A 19,091-nucleotide genomic window follows, 5' to 3' on the forward strand; every position below is an offset into this window, starting at 1 on the left:
TCTCCCTCAAGTCCCTGGGTGGGATGGTCAGCCCCCAAGCATTCAAAGCAGAACTCATGCTTGTCGAAATCGGAGAGCATCCTCTCACAGGGAGGATCACATCTCCGATCTGAGTCAGTCATGGTTTGGTTTAGTTTTCCTTATTCTTACACTAGGCTAAGTAACTCAGAGCGTGCTTGGTCACTAGTGTAAGAATCTAGGTAATATCTTCTTTTTTTTTTTCTATATTTGTTTGTAATAATAACAGAGAGGGAGACTTCTCCATCACAACACACGCACACACAAAGAGGTCCTTGAAGACAAAATAACCTGATGACGCGTCCGCATTCACGCGTATTTATAACCGGCAGGTGTGGGTGTAATTAGTCACGTCACCTGCCGAGGTTATTTAAAGCCAAAATAATTTTTGGCGTGTTTGACACATGTGCTTCACAACCGGTCGAACAAAGACTGTTCTCCCATAGCGTTTGAAACGCAGCATCAAGTGTAGCTTTTGATAGGGAACTGCGATACACAAATAAGAATTGAAAAGCACCCTTGTGTGCAAAAGAAAACCCAGAAGTGCACAAAGCGCCAGACAATACTCTGAAACATCATTGGTCAGCTACAACCACATAACACATTCTCATTGGCTAATCCACTGCCCAAGAAATAAACATACCTTGGCTCAGATATATTAACAGTTATGTGTTAATGTTATTTGTAAGGGATACTCAATTCTCCTGGAACAGTGCAAGCGAACATGTGAATGTGTCAAAAATATTCAAACTACTTGTTATTTTCCAGTGTTATAACTTCATAATTAAAGCATACGTGAATAATTTTGCATGATTATGAATAAGAGGCATATTTAACTGTAATAATTGTCATGTTACTGGAAAGGATAAAAACTCATTATTTGGTCATTTGGGTTCGGCGGTAGTAGTGTAGTACACAACCTTTTTTGGTAGGACTACACCACTGCTGTGGAGTAAGTGTGTTTATTAATGTGTGTGTCTGCTGCATCATGGGTAATCTGTTGATCTGTGGTTTGGAAGAAGTGTGAAGATGACCTCACTCATGTCCTGCTTTTGTGTGTGTGTGGAGACAGAAGAAGAACGGAGGTGTGATCAGCTTTAATGAAGGCTGTGCGTCTGCTCTGCTCGGGCAGGAAAGTCTTGTGTTGAATGAATTTGGAGAAAACCTTCATCATGTTAGTCCTGTTAAAGTCTCTGACAATAAAAGTCATAACTGAGCTCTGTGTCCAATTATTTTAAGACAACAGAAGTAATTTATAAGTAACAGGACTAAACTACAGAATGTGTTGTAGTCTGTTATTGTGTCATGAGAAAAGAGGAAATGAGAAACACAGGAAGAGTTACAAATGTTGTCATGAAGAAATATAAGTAGATGATGAGAAGAGACTCAGTAAGAGAAACACAACATGACTGAGAAGAGTGATATATGTCTGCTGGGACTGATCCTTCTCTCTTCACTATTCACAGGTAAACTATACAACACATTTATTTCATCACATTTCATTTCATTACTCTCACTGACATTCTGAGAAACATATTCAGTTTCATCTCATGTCACATTTATCATAGAGTTCATGTGTCTTATTCTCACATTCAGCAGTCTGATGTCAAGAGTCAATAGTCTCTTTCACACATGCAGCCTTTACTGGTTAATTGCAAGAAAATTGCAGTTAACAGATCATGTGTGAACAGGACCTTTAGGGTAAATCGTACTTCCATTTTTCAGATATAAAATCATACCGTCACCATATTTTCAAACATAGCTACGGTTAAACGACCGCCTGATGACATCATATTACTGGCTGTGTGAACGCTGTCTTACTCTTAATTTAACAGAATGCCATTGCTTGTGTGAACAGGACATTACCTGAATGACTTTACCAACTAATTTACCAGCATTTCTGAGTGAAAAGGGATAAAGGAACTAGATCACATGATTTACTGTCAAATCTTCTGATTTATGTGATATTAAAATAAGAAAAATGTATCTGTCATTGAGATATACATATTAAACAGTTTGAATATATTGTGATGTATTAATGTGAATGATGTCATCTGATGTTTCAGGTGTGAGTGGAGCAGAAGAGAATGATGTGTTCATCAGTTCTGGTGAAAGTGTGTCTCTGTCCTGTAATGATGATCTTCATCAATGCTCCTCAACTACATGGATCTACAATAATTATACAAGATCATCTAGAGTAGAAGTGTTTACTGGAGGAATAAATAAGAATAACACAGAGAGATCTGAGAGACTGAGTCTGACATCTAACTGCTCTCTCAACATCTATAAAACAACACAACATGATGGTGGAGTTTACATCTGCAGACAATATGTGAATAGACGTCTACATGGACCTTATTCATATGTTTTTCTACATGTTCTTCATGGTCAGTGTGTCTCTTCATTTATATGAACACATGTTTAACTTCAGATCACAGTTCTCTTTATCTCTTGTGTTTTCACTGAAACTCATGAGTACTGAGAGTGTGTTGTGTGATTTGTGTTTCAGTGTCTTCATCATCATCATCATCATCATCATCACAGACTGAGATAAGAGCAAACACATCTGTCACTCTCTCCTGTCAGATGTTTTCATTTGACTGTTATTATATGTTCAGTGATGATGGATTTCAGCTGGTGTGGATGAATCAGACTGATGTTGATCTACAGACAGACTCCAGATATCAGATTAGATCAGATAAACTCTGTCTCATCTCTCTGACTACAACACTCGTGAATGAAGACGACAACACAGAGTTGAGATGTGTGCTCAAACACAAGAATGACATCAAGACCTCAGTCACATATACTGTCAGATTTACAGGTAAGACATCACTCTGACAGGAGTGTCCTGAACTCAAAGTGACTTCAGTCATTAAACTCTGTACTGATGATGAAGAAATGACATAAACATGAGATATGATTGTGATGTTCTACAGTATGATGTCTCTGAACATTCATCATCTTCTACAGATTCAAACAAGATTCTAGTGACCACCACAAACCCTGAGAGATTCTCAACTCTTAACACACCAGAAACTACACAACAACAAGGTACATCATCACCGTCTGTGTGTTTGTGTGTGTGTTTCCACATTATGACTCATCTAAACTAAACTGTGTTTTTTACAGCATCATCTACAACATCAATAATAATAAGAGGTATGAAGTGTTGATTGTGATCCATGTGTCCTGTTACATAAGTACATGAGTGAAACTCTCACTGAACTCATCTTGTGTTTGTTTCTCATGTGTAGTGTTTGAGAGTTTGATGGATTTAATGGTGTTCTTGTGTCTTCTAGTGATTCTAGTGATTGTTGAGGTGTCAGTGTTTGCTGCTCCTACTGTCATTCTTCTTCAGATCATCTGTGCAGGAAGAGCGCGTGAGTTTTCAGCATCATCATCATTCACATTCACCTGAAACAATCCAGAAAACAAACAGCAGAACTTCATCACTTTTATTGACTTTTATCTTCTCAGAAAACAGAAGAAGGACTCAGAACGCTCATCCAGAAGACACAGTGATGTCAGCAGTTTAGGAAAAAAATTCTCTTTATGACTAACACAGTAAATTACAGACAAGCTTTATTTGATCAGATTTTATACATATTTGCGTGATTTTTTTAGTAGAAACCAGAATCTTTGCTGATTTGATTCCTTCACTGAGGTTTATATTATTCTGTTAAGTTACCTTTCCTTTAGTTTTGATTTCAGCTGTATTTGTTCATTTGTATATTTTGATGTGTTTAGTGATATGTGGTAAATGTAATGTATGTTTGGTTGTCCCCTCTTGTTTAGAATGGGCCCATCTTTTTCTTTATAAGGTATTTGTTTGTTCGTTTGTGACCCTGATTGACAAAATGTTAAGTAGCACGGGAACATTTTTAGTAAAAGACAAAAATACATCTTACGGGTCAAAATTATCGACAGTAAAGATCACGTTCCATGCAGATATTTTGTACATTTCCTACCTTAAATGTATAAATGTATATTTTTCTTGTTTTCCAGTAAAAATGTCTAAACATTCTAAAAATCAAGATGCATTTTCTTGATAAGTGAATTAACCTAAGAAAACAAGTTTTTTTTTAATATTTTTTTTTTTTAATTTCAGTGAATTTTTGCTTAAAACAAGCAAATATCTGAGAGTGCAAAAACCTAAATATTGAGAAAATTGCCTGTGAAGTTGTTAATGAGAGACACTGTGTACTGCAAAAAATAACTTTCTCACTTAGTCTTTGTTCTTGTTTTTCAGTGAAAATGTCAACAAATCAACTTAAATCAAGATGCATTTTCTTGATGAGCAAAATTACCGATGAAAATAAGTCTTGTTTTTAGTAAAAACATATGAAATTTCAGTGAATGTTTGTTTAAAACAAGCAAAAAAAAAAATGCCAATGGGGTAAGAAAAGTAATCTTGAATTAAGGTTTATATTTTAGTAAGTCACTCAATTCAAGATTATTTTTCTTACCCCATTGGCAGAGAATCCTGAGTTTTCTGATCCAGAGAAGAGCCTGACAGCGTGTGTCCCACCCTGCGTTAGAGTTAGTGTAACCGGAACGCTCCGCACCGCTCTCAGCGGGCCTCGAACCGGGTTGGTCCTGCATAGGAGTCGGGCGCTCTAGCGAGAAGGTTAAAGACCGCAGTCTCTAGCATCTGTCGCTAGAGCGTCCTTGAGGCCGGGGAGTGAGGTTTACATACTGCACAGCTCTTCACTAGCTTGTCTCCGTTACATTAGCAACCCTGCTAATACTAACTAAATAAGAAAGTGATTTAAGTACAAGCACTACATAAAAAAACAAAACAGAAAACTGCATGCAGATCTGTCTCTTATCTGCTGCACTGTCTTCAGTATCAGCTTCCTGGTCAGGGAGCTGTCAATCAAAAACTCACTAGCCAATGAGGGTAAAGTGGCCGTAAGTCCTCCACACACATCTGAAAGAGCAAATAACAGATCTAGCAGCGAAGTCATGAAGGATCAGTCTAGTGCAACATTAAACTGAGATAAACATTAAACTGAGATAAACATTAAACTGAGATAAACATTAAACTGAGATAAACATTAAACTGAGATAAACATTAAACTGAGATAAACATTAAACTAAGATAAACATTAAACTGAGATAACATTAAACTGAGATAAACATTAAACTAAGATAAACATTTAACTGAGATAAACATTAAACTGAGATAAACATTTAACTGAGCGACTGCCTCCACAAGCTCCTCATAGGCGGAACACAAGATGTGTGTGACTGGTCTACATCCCCTGAATCCATTCTCACCACATCTCATCTACCTCCTCAAAGCTAGAGGAGTGAAACACAGAAGCACAACCACTCACTACTGTGAGAGACATGAGTCTAACCTAACACAAACCTTTCTGTCAAAGTCACCTGACATTATCAACATGGTTTAGTTCTGACACAGTTTAACTCTGAGTTCTTGACATATTTTATTACTGTTTTCTAAACTATAGTGAATAAACTGTGATCGTGTGAAACATGTTGAAGGTGTCTGAATACCTTTTGGTTTGACGTATATTTCTCATAAATCAGCACAAAAAAAACAGAAGATAATTCAAATGAACTATGTTGTGGTCTATGAAGAGACATCACTTCTCCATTTTTCAAATATTATTGCTTCTGGTTTCACAGAAATACAACAATGTTGTCTCTCAAAAACATGCATCATCTTTTGTCATCACATAAGTCATTCATTTGTTGTGTTATGTTGTTATACCTCAGAAGAGGTCAGTGGTGGTGTGTGTTGTGCTAATAACTAAATTCAAACCTTTACATTTATATTTACATTAAAACATGATTTCTTTAAGATAAAACGATTTTTTGCAATTTTATTTGCCGTATGTCGCGTCGTAATTTAAATCACAACAATGATGAAAAAAATACAGCTCAAAACTTTACAAATATGAGAATCTCTTTTAAAGGATTAAGTGTGTGGCTCTTAAAAGAGCCTTTGTGTGCGGCGGATGAAAGCGGCGCTTTACTTGGAGCTGGTGTACTTGGTGACGGCTTTGGTGCCCTCGGACACGGCGTGTTTGGCGAGTTCACCCGGCAGCAGCAGACGCACGGCGGTCTGGATCTCTCTCGACGTGATGGTGGAGCGCTTGTTGTAGTGCGCGAGACGAGACGACTCACCGGCGATGCGCTCGAAGATGTCGTTGACGAAAGAGTTCATGATGCCCATCGCCTTGGAAGAGATGCCGGTGTCGGGGTGGACCTGCTTGAGCACTTTGTACACGTAGATGGCGTAACTCTCCTTCCTGGACTTTCTGCGCTTCTTTCCTCCCTTAACGGCGGTCTTGGTGACGGCCTTCTTAGAGCCCTTCTTGGGCGCAGGGTTTGGCTGGTTCAGGCATGATGCTTCTTCACAGATGAGTAAATGCTGAATGTTGAAGAGTCTCGTCGCTGTGGTATTTATTCACTCTCACATGCAAATGTTTAGCGTCACGGAGCCTGTTGTCTGATTGCGTGTCTTCGTCGGCCGAACCCATAAAATGTGTCTATTGGTCAGCTCATAGTTTGACGGGTCGGATAGAGAGCCAATGAAAGTGCTTCCCGCCCACAGTCTCGTGTTTGAAGGTGACCCTCCCACAAGCGATTCAGTTTCCTTTGTTTGCTCTTCCCGCTCTTTATCAAATTTGAATTAAAATAAAACGTTTATTTCTGTATTAACTCTACAGTAGAACAGAATTACGTCATCGTGTCATCAAAGTCACTTAAAGATTTCGAGCATTAAATCATTTCACCCTTTTATTCTTTATTCAGCAGCTTTGGGCGTGTTTACGTTTATATAGTTGATATGATTGAGTTTCTTCTTCGAGCGAGAGAAGCGTTTAACACAACAGATTAATCTCATCAGTTAATAAAGAACGAGATCTCAGAAACAAAACCGGGATAATAAAACGTGACTTTCACAGCATTTCGTTTGATGATATAACTTCTGAAATTCATCTCTTCGAGTGAGAGAGTGTGTGGCTCTTAAAAGAGCCGTTGTGTTGAATGTTTACTTCAGAATAAACGCGTTTAACCTCCGAAGCCGTACAGAGTGCGTCCCTGTCGTTTCAGCGCGTACACGACGTCCATGGCGGTGACGGTCTTTCTCTTGGCGTGCTCGGTGTAGGTGACGGCGTCACGGATAACGTTCTCCAGAAACACCTTCAAGACACCGCGAGTCTCCTCGTAGATGAGACCGGAGATACGTTTCACTCCGCCGCGTCGAGCAAGACGACGGATGGCAGGCTTGGTGATGCCCTGGATGTTATCACGCAGAACTTTACGATGACGCTTCGCGCCTCCTTTTCCGAGTCCCTTTCCGCCTTTACCTCTTCCAGACATGATTGCTGATAATTTAGACTAAAGTCTATCAATTGGAGAAAACCGTCGGCAGAGTGTTTAAACATGTGCTTATAGGACCTAATAGAAACATGCACACGAGGGCGGGAACAGCCCACGTCATTTACATGTTTTTTCTTCACGCCTCTGCCATCCCAATGCTTTCAGTAAAACAAACGTTGTGTAAAACAAAAAAACAACAAGTTTAAGATTTTCTAAGAAACTAAACAATAAACTTTAAATGATAGTTCACCCAACAAAATGATGTCATCATTTATTCTGCCTCATGATATTTCATATCCCTTTAAATGACTAACTGTGTTCTCACAATCAAAGATTAAGATATTTGTAAGAATGTTAGCAATTTTCAATCCTTTGACATCATTGACTGCCACAACAGGAACAATTAAATGGTAGTCAAAGGTGCACTGAACGGATGGTTTCATAAATAGTTCAAAAAATGTCAATTTATTCAACAGAAATATTTGTAATACTAAGGGAGTGGATGATGTAACAGAACTGAAACTTCCCAACAGAACAAAGAAATTAATATATATATAAAGTAAATACAATTTTTATTTGTGGGTGAACTAGCCCTTTAAATTGTAATTATATATTATATAGAAATGATAGACGACCACTAGCCAAATTTTGCTTCGTTTTTAATCTACTAGCAAAATGAATATTAAAGTGTGTTTGAGGGAAGGGAAGTAAATTACATGTGATCAGACGGCCTTAAGAAGAATGATTTAGCGAGCGAACACGAGATATCTCTGCTGATTAAAGAGACTCTGATAAGATAATGATCCTTAATATTGAGCCATCACGCTTAACACAATAATGTTAATCATTGGCAAAAAAAAGATGGAAATCGTGTCGTTCAGTTGATGTGGTGGCTCTTAAAAGAGCCGTTGAGTTGTTATTAAAGCGGGACTTAAGCGCGCTCTCCGCGGATGCGGCGGGCCAGCTGAATGTCTTTGGGCATGATGGTGACCCTCTTAGCGTGGATGGCGCACAGGTTTGTGTCCTCGAACAGACCGACCAGATAAGCCTCGCTGGACTCCTGCAGAGCCATGACGGCGGAGCTCTGGAAGCGCAGATCCGTCTTGAAGTCCTGAGCGATCTCTCTCACCAGGCGCTGGAAAGGCAGTTTGCGGATGAGCAACTCGGTGGACTTCTGGTAGCGGCGGATCTCTCTCAGAGCCACGGTGCCGGGCCTGTAACGATGAGGCTTCTTCACGCCGCCGGTGGCGGGAGCGCTCTTACGGGCGGCTTTGGTAGCGAGCTGCTTCCTCGGGGCTTTGCCACCGGTGGACTTACGAGCGGTCTGCTTGGTTCGTGCCATCGCTGCTGAATCTTCTGCGTTCAGTTCAGAATATGTCTGTAGTGTCGGTGTGCCTGCTTTTAAAGGCTAGAACGCGCAGCACGTCAAGGGCACGGAGACACTCGATTGGCTGATGTGTGACTTCATCTAGAGATAGTGAGCCAATGGCCGCGCGATATGCGTTCAAATAAATCTGGCGGGACATTGTGTTTCCTTTGTTCAGACGTACACAAAACAAGATCATCATATAATTGCTCTTTATCTCTTTATTTAATACTCGTGTATTATTCAATAAAGACATATGCACGTTGATATTTAACAAAGTTCAGATAGAATGGTCTTCAACTACAAACAAAATTTAAATAATTCTCCACGTTAAATCACATGCGCAGAAACACCGTTTTTACGACAGAAACGTTCAGCTTTCCCGCGCAATTTCTTTACTTAACAATTATTATTTTACTCTGGTAAAACGTGAAATGAATCTTGTTAGTTACTGTACGAGTAAACATAGATATAACTTGTACAGTATTTGGCGCAGAGGTCTCTAATAATGATTTGGAGAATGAGAGTTAATTTATAGCAGGTCTATGATAATGAATTAACATACAAACTCGATGGATTAAAACAGAATCCTTGTCGCTCTCTCAGTGATAATGTGGGTGGCTCTTAAAAGAGCCTTTGGTTTGAAACGAACTGTCCCCCGTTTACTTGGTCTTAGCGGGTTTGTCTGTCTTCTTGGGCAGTAACACCGCCTGGATGTTGGGCAACACACCACCCTGAGCGATGGTCACGCCGCCCAGAAGTCTGTTTAACTCCTCGTCGTTACGCACGGCCAGCTGTAGATGGCGGGGAATGATCCGACTCTTCTTGTTGTCCCGAGCGGCGTTTCCGGCCAACTCCAAGATCTCAGCGGTGAGATACTCGAGGACAGCGGCGAGATAAACTGGAGCTCCGGCACCGACGCGTTGTGCGTAGTTACCTTTGCGAAGTAGCCTGTGAACACGGCCGACGGGAAACTGAAGACCCGCTCTGGATGACCGAGTCTTAGCTTTCGCTCTTGATTTACCGCCGGTTTTACCTCTTCCACTCATTGTTACTTAAGATATAAAATCCTCACTATTATAAAAACACGAAGGATATATGAGATGGAGTATGTGGTTTTCAGAAGTTATACGTGCCTATCGTTCGCTTATTGGTTGGAGTCTGTGAAAAGTTCAAACCAATCACTGAACTTCCCTCCAAAAACCAAAGCCCGCCCATTTCTTCCCATCTGCCTGTTTTGTTTCAGTTTTTGATCACGTGATCTTTCACTACATTAAATCTTATATCTGCGGTCTTTTCAGACACGTCTATAGGAAACAACAGTATGAACAAAAGAAAACATTTATACTGACAACATAACTTCAGATGTTGCGCCGATTATGAATTAAATGCTCTGACGATCATATCTTGTGTTCTTAATTTGAACCAGATTTCTCAGCATATTCATATATAAAGAGTTTTCCTGTAGCTTAGAAGAGCAAGGTTGTGGGTTCGAGCCCAGATATCTATGTATAAATGTAAAGGATAATGCAAAGTAAGTAGCTTTGGATAAAAGCGTCTGCCAAATGAATAGATTTAAATTTAAGAACACGATCATAATATCAACACATCACTGAAACACAACTCTTTAGTGGGCTGGTGGTGGCTCTTAAAAGAGCCGTTTGTTGAGTCTGACACCTTAATAGATTAATCTACCTCTTTTTCGGGGCGGCCCTTTTAGGCTTCGCTGCTTTGGGCTTTGTCGTCTTGGGTTTTGCCGCCTTGACCTTCTTGGGGCTTTTAGCTGCTTTCTTCGGACTCTTGGCTGCCTTCTTGGGGGCCGCTGGCTTCTTCGCCTTCTTGGGGCTCTTCGTTGCCTTTTTAGCGGCGGTGGCGGCAGGTTTCTTGACCTTCTTGGGAGATTTCTTTGCGGCGGTCTTCTTTGCCGCTGCGGTCTTCGGCTTCTTGGCAGCAGCAGCGGCAGCGGGCTTCTTCACTGCGGGCTTCTTTGCTTTAGGAGCGGCTTTCTTCGCTGGCTTCTTAGTCTCGACTTGTTTTTTGTTGAGTTTGAAAGATCCTGAAGCACCGGTTCCTTTAGTCTGGAACAGTGTGCCTTTAGTCACGAGGCTCTTGATGGCGAGCTTGACGCGGGAGTTGTTCTTCTCCACATCGTATCCGCCGGCGGTGAGAGCTTTCTTCAGGGCGGCCAGAGACACACCGTTTCTCTCCTTGGAGGCCGTCACGGCTTTAACGATGAGATCACTCGCGCCTGGACCCGCTGTCTTGGGTTTGGCTGCAGATTTCTTCTTGGGCGCTTTCGCCGGCGGGGCTGCTGGAGCTGGAGCGGTTTCTGCCATTTCTCTGTTCAGATCTGTACTGTCACACTACAGTTGATCAATAATGCGGCGCTGCGCTCTTAAACACTACATGAGAACCATATAGACTCAGCTCGACCTGTCAGTGCCTCTGTGAGCCGCAAACTCTTGTGTTTTCTCCTGAGACATTTCGATTAAATATCAGAGTTTTAAAATCATTTGACGGAGTGAAAACAGCGTGAACACAGAGCAGAGATCCAGAGCTTTATTCACAGACTAAACTACACGACAGTAAAGGGTTTATTATTTCACTGTTACATTAAAAACACGACCAGCATCGATCTCTGGAGAAAAGCTGCGCATTAATTTCATGGGATTTGTTTGTGTAAACATTGATGAAACATTAAACATGTTTTCTGTTTATTTAACATACATGTAATAAATGACTTGAGTTAAGTTGATGTCATTCAGGGACTTGTAAAGTGTTTCATACAGTAGTTGTTTTGATCAGATTGAAACACACGATCACTCTCGAGGTATTTGTGTGAAGTAGACAATGATTTGCCAGTGGTTTAAAAAATCCAAGATTTTGTTGTTAGAAATGTATTTGTGGTATTGGTTGCATTGCACCTCTAAACAGTTTGTTTTGATGTTCATCTATATGCCTACAGAATTGATCCATAATGTACAGATTCTTTGAAAGTGTTCAATGCCACTGAACTCATGTATTATAAACCTTTTGATCTTCAGATGTCCTATGGGTCTGATTATTTATTTTGGTTTGTTGTAATTACTGCAATCTGGTCAAAATGTGATTGTCATTGTTTCATTGAAAAATGGATGATTTCATGTCTTTTATTAATGACTTCATATCTGTGCAATATGTGACAAGTTGACCTGTACACATGGCATATTTTAATGTAGCCACATTGCCCATTTGTTAAATAAACACCTGAATGTTAACATCTGTCTAAATAATCATTATTTTAGGTCAAATAGTGTACTCCTTAAAACGCTGTGAGTAATTTTAAGGATTAGAAAGTACACCGGCGGTGTTATATACCCCATAGTGTTAAACTTGCACAACTATAACAAGTGTAAGACTATACACTCAAAGTGTACTTTAACACTTAATGGTGCTGTATCAACACTGTCAAGTCTACACTACAAACGGTGACATTTTTACTCTTGATAGATTTGGACCATATGTGCTCCAAAGTAGTGTTAACGCTTTAAGTGTTAATTTGACACCCCATTTTTTTATGTGCAGGAAATGTGCTAAATTAAATTTCTTCATTATCAACTAATATGTTTGTGTATATATATATATATATACATATATATAAAACGTTTTTGAAATGGATGACTTTGACTAAATAATGAAAAAGAGCAACCAATAAGAGCTCAGATGGGACCTTGTTTAGTGTTGTTTAAAAAGCATCTTCTAGGTGAAACCTCAAGCAGTTGGATGATAAAATACATTTCTGCAAATTTCAGGCAAACAAATATTACATTTTTATTTTATTGTTTAGATTTTTTCAGTCACAACATAGTCCACAGTTGCCTTTTTCTAAATGTGGAAAAAATACAAATAAATGAGGAATTAAGTGTTTGAAAACCTTTGACCAGTAGTGTACATTGCTTTTTATAAATATGTACTGACATTTAAATTTAATCATTTAGCAGACACTTTTATAATGAGGTAAACAATAGAAGCAATTGTAACATCACGACAACACAAAGCATCATTGCAGTAAATCAGGTCTCATAGTCTACCTCAGTATACAAAGATAAGATTGTTTTTTTGATTGAAAGATTAGAAAAGAGACAGAAGTCAGAACTGATGGATCAGCTGTTGACAGATGAGATGTGTTTTCAGATGATTCTTAAAGATGGACACAGGATCTGATGATCTTGTAGCAGCGGGCAGATCATTACACACATGTGGAACAGATCCAGAGAAGATGAGTGAGAGATTTTTGACCTTTTTGTGATCACAGCACAAGACGTGGTTCATGAGCAGAGAACAGGGATCTGACTGGTACATAAGTCTGTATGAGCGAGTGAAGATATGGAGCTGCAGAACCAGTTGTGGTCTTGTAGGCCGAGAGCAGAGCTTTGAGTTTGATGAGAGCGACTACAGGAGTCAATGTAACTGAATGAAGAGATGAGTGATGTGTGACATTGGATTAAATTTCTCCTTTAGTGTGTGTTGATAAGAAAAGAATGTAGTGCAATGTCTTTATTGTCATGACAAATATTGTATATTATAATTTTTAAAGAACACAACTTATATCACCCTATTCAATAAACTTCACCTCCTTCATCTCTTTATCTGCCTTGAGATTGAAGTAGTTTAAACATGTGACAGAGTTAATTAAACTTTAAATGATAATCAGGAAACACTTTCCTGTATGAGAAGTAGAGATGTAACATAACGTTATAATTAACGTAAATAACCCCAAAAATGTATAGTCTGTCATCATTTACTCAACCACAGGTTGTTCCTCCAGTTTATATTTCTTTGTTCTGATGAACATGATGGAAGATATTTGGAAGAATGTTTTTTGCTTTCCAAAAAGCATCCTTTGTGTTTAGCCTAGTGTCAGTTTTGGAACAATCTGATGGTAAGTAAATGATGACAATATTTTTATTTTTGGATGAACTATCACTCATTATATCAAAACTGTTGTGCGTCACACAGCATCTGTGAGGAGAGGAGAAAGAGGGGGTTGGGCTTTGAGTTTGGAGGGAAGTTGGCTGATTGGTCTTAATGTTTTACCGTCTCCGACCAATAGTCGACAAGCCGAGGGTTTCAAATAGTGAGAACTGCAGCGCTTAAGCTTCATCTTTCTTTCTTACATAGTAAGTAAACCACCACAGCTGAAGAAAATGAGCGGCAGAGGCAAAACCGGCGGTAAAGCGAGAGCTAAGGCCAAGACTCGCTCCTCTAGAGCTGGACTTCAGTTCCCCGTGGGCCGCGTCCACAGACTCCTCCGTAAAGGCAACTATGCGCATCGTGTGGGTGCTGGTGCCCCAGTGTATCTGGCCGCCGTGCTCGAGTATCTGACCGCTGAGATCCTTGAGTTGGCCGGAAACGCCGCTCGTGACAACAAGAAGACTCGCATCATCCCCCGTCACCTGCAGCTGGCGGTGCGCAACGACGAGGAGCTGAACAAACTTCTGGGCAGAGTGACCATCGCTCAGGGCGGCGTTCTGCCCAACATCCAGGCCGTGCTGCTGCCTAAGAAGACCGAGAAGCCCGCCAAGACCAAGTAAACGGGCGACTGTTCGTTTCAAACCAAAGGCTCTTTTAAGAGCCACCCACTTCACCGATAAGAGAGCGATGCGATTCCTGTGTCTCCCTGCCGGTTAATTACAGATTAAAACTGCACATTCTGCTTTCAATTCATAAACCTGTATTGGATTATTACTGGTCTGAGACGACAAACCGAGTCTAATGTTCAGTCAAACAGCTGAAGAATGTTTTTAGTCTCCCGAGTCATGTATAACCGGCTCTCATATATAGAAGTTGAGCGCTTGTGTCAGTAAATGTGTTCATGCTGCACTTGTGATGAGATGTGGAGAAAGATAATCTTTTTATCGTGACGTCACGTTTGTTGATCTGCAAAAGTTGCAAATTTCTGTTCAGATAAAATGACACGAGTATAAAATAAAGAAGTCAGGAGAAATATTTATAGTTCAATTTTATTCTGTTTCTTATAAAATCTTAAAAGTCACGCTTCTTTGTACATTAGATTATGTTGTACTCGGGTAGAATAGAACAACGCCGAGGTCATGGGTTCGATCTCAGGGGATTAAACACTCAGAAACAAATGTATAAGATAATGTGATGTACGTCACTATGGATAAAATCATCTGCTAAATGCATAAATGTATATTTAATGATTTACTGAAGGAGCGGTGAGGAAAATAAAAAAGTGACATGTCACTAGCACCGCCCTCGCACGCGTCTGTTTCAAATAGGTCCTGTAGGTAAATACAAAACGTATCCGCTGTCCTTTTTGAAAGCATAACGTTTGTATCTGTACTCTCGAACATCATGTCTGGAAGAGGTAAAGGCGGAAAGGGACTCGGAAAAGGAGGCGCGAAGCGTCATCGCAAAGTTTTGCGTGATAACATCCAGGGCATCACCAAACCTGCCATCCGTCGTCTTGCTCGTCGCGGCGGAGTGAAACGTATCTCCGGTCTCATCTACGAGGAGACTCGCGGTGTGTTGAAGGTGTTTCTGGAGAACGTTATCCGTGATGCCGTCACCTACACCGAGCACGCCAAGAGAAAGACCGTCACCGCCATGGACGTCGTGTACGCGCTGAAACGACAGGGACGCACTCTGTACGGCTTCGGAGGTTAAAAGCGTTTATTCTGAAGTTAAACATTGAACACAACGGCTCTTTTAAGAGCCACACACTGTCTCACTCGAAGAGATGAATTTCAGAAGTTATATCATCAAACGAAATGCTGTGAAAGTTTTATTATCCTGGTTTTGTTTCTGTGATCTCGTTCTTTATTAACTGATGAGATTAATCTGTTGTGTTAAACGCTTCTCTCGCTCGAAGAAGAAACTCAATCATATCAACTATATAAACGTAAACACGCCCAAAGCTGCTGAATAAAGCATAAAAGGGTGAAATGATTTTCTGATCGAACTCTTTAAGTGACTTTGATGACACGATGACGTAATTCTTTTCTAGTGTAGAGTTAATACAGAAATAAACGTGTTATTTTAATTCAAATTCGATAAAGAGCGGGAAGTGCAAACAAAGGAAACTGAATCGCTTGTGGGAGGGTCACCTTCAAACACGAGACTGTGGGCGGGAAACACTTTCATTGGCTCTCTATCCGACCCGTCAAACTATGAGCTGACCAATAAACACATTTTATGGGTTCGGCCGACTAAGACACGCAATCAGACAACAGGCTCCGTGACAATAAACATTTGCATGTGAGAGTGAATAAATACCACAGCGACGAGACTCTTCAACATTCAGCATTTTCTCATCTGTGAAGAAGCATCATGCCTGAACCAGCCAAACCCGCGCCCAAGAAGGGCTCTAAGAAGGCCGTCACCAAGACCGCCGTTAAGGGAGGAAAGAAGCGCAGAAAGTCCAGGAAGGAGAGTTACGCCATCTACGTGTACAAAGTGCTCAAGCAGGTCCACCCCGACACCGGCATCTCTTCCAAGGCGATGGGCATCATGAACTCTTTCGTCAACGACATTTTCGAGCGCATCGCCAGTGAGTCGTCTCGTCTCGCGCACTACAACAAGCGCTCCACCATCACGTCGAGAGAGATCCAGACCGCCGTGCGTCTGCTGTTGCCCGGTGAACTCGCCAAACACGCCGTGTCCGAGGGCACCAAAGCCGTCACCAAGTACACCAGCTCCAAGTAAAGCGTCGCTTTCATCCGCCGCACACAAAGGCTCTTTTAAGAGCCACCCATGACGTCACTAAAGAGCTTCTAATATTGGGTTTGTAGGAGTCTTGTTGGATCTTTGCACGTCTCATTAATGAACATTTATATTATTTTATTATACGAATAAGTTAATATTCCGTCTCGTGTTGTATCTCAAATGAGGAACACGAGTTTGTTTAAATCCTGACTATAGATCGTCACTTGCCTTGGAAATATAGGTGCAGAACAATTGAATGTTCATGTGTCTGTGTAGGGGGTCAATAAATGTCAACTAATCTCGTTGTCTTTAATCTCAACATAAAGGTCCAGTTAATAATTTCGTTTCAATTCATTTGTACAACTTCAAACTGAAAGTTCTAGGAGCCAAACTTTGGCATGTTCTGTTTGAAAACGATGAATATACAATTTTCCTTGCAACAAAACAATTTGATTGTACATATTTTTCTTTATCTAATTCTCACTTTTGATGAACTGTGTCTAATGTAAAAGCTATTTTGTTGACGTCAAAATTATAAGAAAAACCTAACATTGCATTGTTTAAATTAATGTTTAAGGAAAATGTTGTTGATTTAATAACACATAAAATGAGTAGAAATAAAGAATCATATCACTGCAATCATGTGCCACAGATTTAAGCAATGCATTGTGGCCTTTGTTTTTGAAGAAACAAAATGGCACTCAAGAAAACAAATTTTAGAGGAGATTAGATATTTGAATCTGACTGCAGTAATGAGTGTGTTGTTTTAAAGGTCTCATGAACTGTGCTTGTTTATCGTTTATACTGTTATATGAGGTCTACATATGGAGTTTGTGTGGTTTTACATCCAAAAACATCCAAATCAATAAGTAATAGGCTATTTTCTACCCAGGTTTTGAGGCCCGCTCTACAAACGCTCGGTTTTTATTGGTGTGCCGCATTGAAGGCACTTTGAAGTAAACGCCCACTGCTTTGATTGGATAACAGTTTGCGTAGTTGGAGCCTTCGGTGAATTTGGTTTGAGACATAATGTTATGTTACACATAAGCACCATTCAGAGTATTATCTGAAGACCTCCTGTGATTTATAAATGACCTCCCCACACCAGTATTTCATGTGAAGCATTTGCACAGGATGATTTTACTCAAATTTATTGACTAATTTCCTAGATGTGATGGCAAGGCTTTGCTTACAGTTTGTCTAGCCTATAGTTGTGTGGTGTTTAATGATATATGACCGTACCTGTCTACATTTGAGACCCGTGATCCGGAACCGGACAAAAGATCACCATGTTCCATGTTTACCCACTTGAGCTGGAATGTCTTTAAAATTAAACTTTAACCACGCATTCCTAATATCGGAATCCAAAGGAAGGTTATGCAGCGACTGTATTCTTCCACAATCAGGGATGTCTCAATATTTAGATATCTTTAAGGGCATGTTTGTTTATTGCCCTCGCTCGTATCTGGAACCAGGCTACTTGTGGCATTTCAGTTCTGTAATGCGCGAACCGTGGGCGGGGCTAGAGAAGTAGTCGTATGACGGCATTACAATGCCAAAAAGAAACGCAAATAACTTCCGCGAGAGAACAACGAATCTACACACGAGGAAACGGGATCCCGCAATAGTCGTTGATATTTTTCTATGGAGGTGGTGCTCCACCAATGTATCTCAGTAACAAGGGCGTTGTCAGTTCTAACACTTACATGATGTTCGGTGAATACGATTCCCTCTTACATAACAAAAGCTTGAGTTAAAATTGTGATTTTTTAATTCATGCCTCCTTTAAACTGGACCAGTGACTGAGGTGAGCAGCGCCTGAAACAAACTTGTTTGTGTTTGCGGCACTATTTGGTTGGAGTGTTATAGTAGATAATTGGTGTCTGTGCTGTCTGTAATTTACAGTTATTTTACAGATACGATTTTTTTAGTGTACATTTAACAGTTTTAAAGATTAAATTGACTGTTGTTGTGAATTGAACCTCCTTCTTTATGTTTGTCAACATTATTCCACCTACACTTCTACATTTAATTCATTCAGCTTCCTATTAGATACTCTGCTGTCTACATTACCCATAATGCTTTGCGCCATGGCTATAAATAGGTCTCACTTCCTGCCATTGTTCTCTGAAAATGTGATGTGGGAGTCCTACAGCTGAAGCCACTCGTCATCAAATCCTCCTAGAAGGATGTGTAATGTATGTTTAGATTATTATCCTTATATGTGTATATATTACTATGTTAACAATGTTTATGCTTGTCTTTGAACTGTTGTTGCTTGTGTGTTTTCCATATGATTTGTTTGGTTGAGTATGTTTCTGTTGGAATTGTATTGATTTGTAGTGACATCAAACCATCCTGTCCAACCTATGTCCATGTATTCCAGTACCTGCTGATCTCCTCAATTGTCGTGCCTACATGTTTGAGGATTATTTGTGCACCTGCTATTCACTTGATCTTGCATATCAAATTGATGGCTATTTGATAAAGAAGAGAAAAGGAATTGGTTTTCCAGTGTTTTTGATGGAACACCCCATCGAGTCCTACATATTCAGAACTACGGATACAAGTAACAACTAGTATTCAACACTGTATTTCACTGTGTAACTCAGATTTCCTTCAATGTTAAAGCTCTGCAAAGTTG

The 19,091-nt window shown here is 40.1% G+C and overlaps 8 protein-coding genes across 9 annotated transcripts; 3 read left to right on the forward strand and 5 right to left on the reverse strand.

Annotated features, from left to right (window-relative positions):
- Positions 1-5,796: 5,796 nt before the first annotated feature.
- LOC130420469 (histone H2B-like) lies at positions 5,797-6,530 on the reverse strand. The gene is made up of 2 exons (XM_056747753.1): positions 6,468-6,530; positions 5,797-6,421 (listed from the first exon to the last, which is right to left on the reverse strand). Exons 1-2 carry the CDS (start codon positions 6,528-6,530, stop codon positions 6,020-6,022), a joined length of 465 nt encoding a protein of 154 aa, XP_056603731.1. The 3' UTR covers positions 5,797-6,019.
- A 524-nt stretch (positions 6,531-7,054) lies between these two features.
- On the reverse strand, positions 7,055-7,495 carry LOC130420470 (histone H4-like). The gene is made up of 2 exons (XM_056747755.1): positions 7,472-7,495; positions 7,055-7,392 (listed from the first exon to the last, which is right to left on the reverse strand). The coding sequence occupies exons 1-2, from the start codon at positions 7,493-7,495 to the stop codon at positions 7,063-7,065; spliced, it is 354 nt and encodes a 117-aa protein (XP_056603733.1). The 3' UTR covers positions 7,055-7,062.
- Positions 7,496-8,305: 810 nt separating this feature from the next.
- Positions 8,306-8,716, reverse strand: LOC130420733 (histone H3-like). Its single transcript, XM_056748247.1, has one exon. The coding sequence runs from the start codon at positions 8,714-8,716 to the stop codon at positions 8,306-8,308; it is 411 nt and encodes a 136-aa protein (XP_056604225.1).
- Positions 8,717-9,402: 686 nt separating this feature from the next.
- On the reverse strand, positions 9,403-9,789 carry LOC130420761 (histone H2A-like). Its single transcript, XM_056748275.1, has one exon. It carries the CDS (start codon positions 9,787-9,789, stop codon positions 9,403-9,405), a length of 387 nt encoding a protein of 128 aa, XP_056604253.1.
- Positions 9,790-10,431: 642 nt separating this feature from the next.
- On the reverse strand, positions 10,432-11,132 carry LOC130420714 (histone H1-like). Of its 2 annotated transcripts, XM_056748216.1 has the most exons (2): positions 10,717-11,132; positions 10,432-10,656 (listed from the first exon to the last, which is right to left on the reverse strand). In XM_056748216.1, the coding sequence occupies exons 1-2, from the start codon at positions 11,074-11,076 to the stop codon at positions 10,432-10,434; spliced, it is 585 nt and encodes a 194-aa protein (XP_056604194.1). In that variant the 5' UTR covers positions 11,077-11,132. The 2 variants fall into 2 exon arrangements, with proteins under 2 accessions (XP_056604194.1, XP_056604193.1); XM_056748215.1 differs by having other exon boundaries at positions 10,432-11,132.
- Positions 11,133-13,926: 2,794 nt separating this feature from the next.
- On the forward strand, positions 13,927-14,313 carry LOC130420749 (histone H2A-like). The gene has a single exon (XM_056748261.1). It carries the CDS (start codon positions 13,927-13,929, stop codon positions 14,311-14,313), a length of 387 nt encoding a protein of 128 aa, XP_056604239.1.
- A 778-nt stretch (positions 14,314-15,091) lies between these two features.
- On the forward strand, positions 15,092-15,409 carry LOC130420816 (histone H4). Its single transcript, XM_056748329.1, has one exon. It carries the CDS (start codon positions 15,098-15,100, stop codon positions 15,407-15,409), a length of 312 nt encoding a protein of 103 aa, XP_056604307.1. The 5' UTR covers positions 15,092-15,097.
- Positions 15,410-15,951: 542 nt separating this feature from the next.
- On the forward strand, positions 15,952-17,368 carry LOC130420788 (histone H2B-like). The gene has a single exon (XM_056748302.1). It carries the CDS (start codon positions 16,073-16,075, stop codon positions 16,445-16,447), a length of 375 nt encoding a protein of 124 aa, XP_056604280.1. The 5' UTR covers positions 15,952-16,072; the 3' UTR covers positions 16,448-17,368.
- Positions 17,369-19,091: the final 1,723 nt, after the last annotated feature.

This window comes from Triplophysa dalaica, chromosome 5 (assembly GCF_015846415.1).
Source record: "Triplophysa dalaica isolate WHDGS20190420 chromosome 5, ASM1584641v1, whole genome shotgun sequence".
In the NCBI taxonomy this organism is placed as follows: Eukaryota; Metazoa; Chordata; class Actinopteri; order Cypriniformes; family Nemacheilidae; genus Triplophysa; species Triplophysa dalaica.